Here is a 5,049-nt window from a genome sequence, read left to right as displayed (position 1 = left end):
GCTATTATAAGATATGGGAAGAAAACTCAAGCCTAGCAGGCAATTTTACCACATTTCCATAGTCAGTATACTTCTTCAATATCTGAGACAACTGAGGCACAACATCTATTCTGTGCACAAACCTTCAACACTCTCTCACACCTCAACATTCTCAACTGCTCTTTTGGCTTCTTGCTTCTTTGGAAAAATAAATGCTATCACAGAAGAGATTGTCTATATGTCCCCCAGCACCAAACATACCAATTTACCTGCCTCAGCACCTATGCTCACTACTTTCCCTGCAGTGACAAATCTTCCTATGGTAGCCCTTCTCCTAGCAATGGATCACCTACTCCAGGACTCTGTGTGATTATCCCCATTTTCCCTTGAGCCAGCAATATTCCTCTTTCTACTAGGTGAGTGAATATATGCATGAATGAACAAACAGATGAACTCATGAAAGATTTGAGAGTTGGGTTGGGGGTATAGAGGGAGGTGTTAGTGTGATTCTCAGATGTTTCACCTGATTATCTGTGTGACAGGTAGTGATATTAACTGGGATGAGCAACATGTAATGGATCCTTTCTGGAGGGAACATGATGGGCCATCCTGATTTCTCAGTACCTTTGTACACCCAAGTGGGAAAGTTAAGAATGCAGCAAGATATTTAGATCAGAGACTGAGCTAGAGAGGGAAATGCAGGAATCATATGTGGATGGACAGCAATTGAAGATATAAGTATAGATGAGATGGCTGCCAAAGGAGAGAACATGGCACGAAAGGGAAAGGTGGGCATGTGCTTTACAAGCCTGAGGAGACCCAAAGCTTTCACCTCGGCTGTCCTTCAGGCTCAGGCAAGTAGGAAGTGAAGACTAATGCAGAGTTGTAAATGGCCTGGCTAAGACTGAATGAGTTCCCCAGCAAGGACCAATTTGCAAAGACTGGGAGAATGTTTCTTCTTTTTTCTTCTTCTTTAACTTTTATTGACTCCAGGTATTTAAAGTAACTGTCAAAACATCAGCTGACCACTAAGCTTAGGCAACAGACTTTAATTGACACACATGATAAAGAATACAGACTTTACAAAAATTGTTTTAAAAAAATCACTAAACAAACAATCAACCACAAACCAATAGCCAGCAACAACAAATCTTGGGGAGAGGGAAGAATATGATTTCCAGAGTCACCACATAGTAATATTCAAAATGTCCAGTTTCAATAACAAAAAATTATGAGGCACACAAACAAAGTACAGCTTATTCACAGGAAAAAAATTAATAGAAACTGTCCCTCAAAACTGTAAATCAGGGCTTCCCTGGTGGTGCAGTGGTTAAGAATCTGCCTCCCAGTGCAGGAGACACGGGTTTGAGCGCTGGTCCGGGAAGATCCCACATGACGCGGAGCAACTAAGCCCATGCACCACAACTACTGAGCCTGAGCTCTAGAGCCCACGAGCCACAACTACTGACCCTGCATGCCACAACTACTGAGGCCCAAGTGCCTAGAGCCCGTGCTCCACCACAAGAGAAGCCACCGCAATGAGAAGCCTGCACACCTCAATCAAGAGTAGCCCCTGCTTGCCCCAACTAGAGAAAGTCTGTGCGCAGCAACAAAGACCCAACACAGCCAAAAATAAATAAATAAATAAATATATATATATATATAAAAGACTTTAAATCAACTGCCTTTAATATGACCAAAATGGTAAAGAAAAAGAACTAAAATAAACCAGGTGAATGATGTTTTGCCAAACAGGGGATATCAGGAAGAAATTATAAAAAAAAAACAATAGAAATTCTGGAGCTGAAAAGTACAGTAGCTGAAATGAAAAATTCAGTAGCAAGGTTCAACGTCAGATGTAGACAGGCAGCAGAAAGAATCAGGGAACTTTGAGATAAGTCTATTGAAATTACCCAGTCTGAGGAGCAAAAAGAAAAAGGAGAAAGAGAGAAAGAAGAAAGATTATTTGAAGAAATGATGGGTAAAACTTTTAAAATTTAAGGACAGTCACAAATACATCCAAGAAGCTCAACAAATTTAAAGCAGGATACACTCACCAAGACACGTTACAGTCAAATTCTCAAAACCAAAGACAAAGAGAGTATCCTGAAAGCAGCAGTAGGCATCAGGTTTTATTTGGACCCTGGTCCAGGCAAACTGTTAAAAAAACTATAACAGAATTGGGAATTTGAACACGGATTGGACATTAAATGATACTAATGGATGATTAATTGTTAGGTGTGATAATGGTATTATGATTGTCAGTAAAAAAGAGTCCTTGTAGATGTGCACTTTGAAATACTTATGCACAAAGTGATATTATGTCTGGGATTTGCTTCAAAAATAATCTCTAAGGGTGGGAAGTGGGTAAGGATATAGATGAAATAAGATCGGCCATGAGTTGTTCCAGTACACTTTCAGTTGTTGTGTACACTGGGTGACGAGTACATTGCCTTTCATTATACTATTCTATTTTTGCATGTTTGAAATTTTTCCATAACAAAAAATAAAGTTAATGTAAACTATAAATAGAAGGAATTTTTAATCAAAAACAGGAACAAAACAATAAAGTGTTAAGAATAATTAGAAACAACTCCATCTCCTTGATTCACTTACTGTTGCCCCCACCATGCATTTGCGTATAGAGAAAACGAGAAAACAGTGGGCATTGGTAACAAGGAGGACAACAGTTTGGGGGTGGGGTGTTTGGGGCACCTTGCTCATCATAGATATTCTTGCATTAATTTTGTTTTTTTAGAATATTGCATTAAAGTGCGATTTATCTTCAGTACAGAGGGGTTTTGCACCCCCTAAAATGTTACGCCTGAATACTGGAAGGGGGAGGGGTGTATCCTGGGAGCAGAGGAGGGCAAAGGCAAGTCCCCAGAAGAGCAGTGGGAATGGCCAATGGCCCCCTGGGAAATACTGTCCTTCTACGGCCGTTAGAGAAAGGCCCAGGAACACACAAAAAAAGGAGAGCTTCGGGGCCCAGGCCGGTGCTTGGACAAGTGACACGGGGTGCAGGGGGAGGTGCGCACGGCCGGCTCGGCGCGACCCCGTAGTGCAGGAGAGGGCGTGGCAAGGGCGTGGCGTCCCGCGGTGACGGAGGCCTCACGTGAACGGCCAGCGCCGACTGGCGCTCGCCGCGCTCTAACGGTAGACGAAGCTGTTGCTCGCTGCCTTCTCGGTCCCTGCGGGAGTGCGGGCCGGGGTCGGCCCCCAAAAATAAGAGGCGCGGGAGGAGCAGGTAAGGGACACGGAGGGGGGGGGGTCCCCAGAGGTGGCATTGGCGAACGGACACGGCCTGCGGACCCCTCCCCGGGGATCCGGTTGCCCCGGGGCGGAGACCGCAGCCCCCATGCCCCCTGCGGCCTGGCGTTTGGCCACAGAAAACGGTAGGCCTTCTCTGGGGGCGGGCCGCGCGGCCCTGAGGCGACTGCCTGCTTCTCGCAACACAGCGAGCTTTTCCGACACCCCCGCCCCGCCCCCTTTCTTCTCGGGGTAGAAAATGGTGGTCGGCGCGGGGGCGGCTGAGGATGGGAGCGGGGGACGCTGGGTGGGGGTGGCCGGGGGTGGGAGGTGCGGGGCTGAGAAGGGGCCGAGCGTCCGGATGCAGCAGCCCCCCTTCCCCCACCCTTACTCTCTGCAGGTCTGCGAGTCGAAGTGTCGCGGCGGCGCACTTGCAGCAAGAATCGGGAGGGGCAGGAGACCGCGAGGATAGGCCCAGGTCTGTGCGGGGGACAGTTGGGATGTGGGGGGAACGTGTGGATAGCCCTAAGACCCCCCAAATACCACCCCCTACCCTGTCCTCCATTTTGGTGCCTGCAGAGACGCGGGCATGGATAGGCAGGGAAAATGGTGGGTTTTGGGCGAGGGAGGGGGAGAGCTTGGACTGGGGGCCCCCTAGAGGGCATAAGGAACCTCTCAGGTGGGAAAACGAAAATTTGAAGAGCCTTTACATCCGGGGCTGGAAGTCTTGAGAGGTGCTTAGTAGGGCCTCTGTCCTCGGTGCTGATCAGTCCACCCAGAAAATAGTACATTCTCTTGTCTTTTGTCTTCTAGGAGCAATGGCGTCCAAAGAGGAACAAGCAGTAAAAAATCTCAACATGGAAAATACCCAACAGGAAAAGAAAGGCGGGGACCAGGCCCCTTTGCAGAATGGAGAGGAATCACGCGATTTAGGAGGGGGTAGAGGCCAGAAGCCTGGAGGAAATGTCAGGCTGGGACGGATTAGACGACTTGTCCCTAATTTTCGATGGGCCATACCCAGCAGGCATATTGATCACAATGAAGTGGGGGATGATGTAGAAAAGCACGTAGGGCAGATGATGGAAATCAGGAGAAAGACTAAGAAGCAGCAAATGAGGCATCATTTGCGCTACCAAACTCCTGAACCTGACAATCATTATGAGTTTTGCCTTATACCTTGAATCCTAAGATTATCCCTGAGGTCAGTAATGTGGCCTCTGCTCTACATGCTTGTAGTTTTTCTGATTTACTTTTTCTGTAAACCTTTTGGTGTTTCCACTTACCAGTTTCTAATTGAATATTGCTTTGTCTCTGTGAAACTTTCTGTCAGCAGGGCAATTTCATCCAGTTATAGGAAAATTATTCTTTTCATAATACGAAATTAATAAAGCAGTTTACAAAGCAATCTTCCTGTGACACACCAGTCTTTATTTTTTGTTAATGTTACCTTTCCTCTCCTAGATCCCTGGACTCAAAATCTCAATTGTCTTTTGACTATTTTTTCTTGTCCTCAACCAGAAAGGATCGTATTCATAATTCAGTATCTTTTAAGAATGTATGTCCTACTGTTTTTCAAGGAGTGTGAGTCCACCATCTGCATAAAAATACCTTGATGGGGGAGCTTTTTTTTTTTTTTGCGGTACGCAGGCCTTTCACTGCTGTGGCCTCTCACTGCTGTAGCCTCTCCCGTTGTGGAGCACAGGCTCTGGACGCGCAGGCTCAGCGGCCATGGCTCATGGGCCCAGCCGCTCCGCAGCATGTGGGATCTTCCCGGACCGGGGCACAGACCCGTGTCCCCTACATCGGCAGGCGGACTCTCAA

At 46.8% G+C, this 5,049-nt stretch overlaps 1 protein-coding gene across 1 annotated transcript; it reads left to right on the top strand.

Moving 5' to 3' along the window:
* The first annotated feature begins 3,108 nt into the window (after positions 1–3,108).
* On the top strand, positions 3,109–4,624 carry BEX4 (brain expressed X-linked 4). The gene is made up of 3 exons (XM_082865028.1): positions 3,109–3,226; positions 3,629–3,706; positions 4,042–4,624. The coding sequence occupies exon 3, from the start codon at positions 4,047–4,049 to the stop codon at positions 4,407–4,409; it is 363 nt and encodes a 120-aa protein (XP_082721154.1). The 5' UTR covers positions 3,109–3,226; positions 3,629–3,706; positions 4,042–4,046; the 3' UTR covers positions 4,410–4,624.
* The last annotated feature ends 425 nt before the right edge of the window (positions 4,625–5,049 follow it).

Source organism: Leucopleurus acutus (assembly GCF_964270905.1).
Source record: "Leucopleurus acutus genome assembly, chromosome: X".
Lineage (NCBI taxonomy): Eukaryota > Metazoa > Chordata > Mammalia > Artiodactyla > Delphinidae > Leucopleurus > Leucopleurus acutus.
The sequence above is the reverse complement of the archived record's forward strand: the minus strand, read 5'-3'. Positions and strand labels throughout refer to the sequence as shown.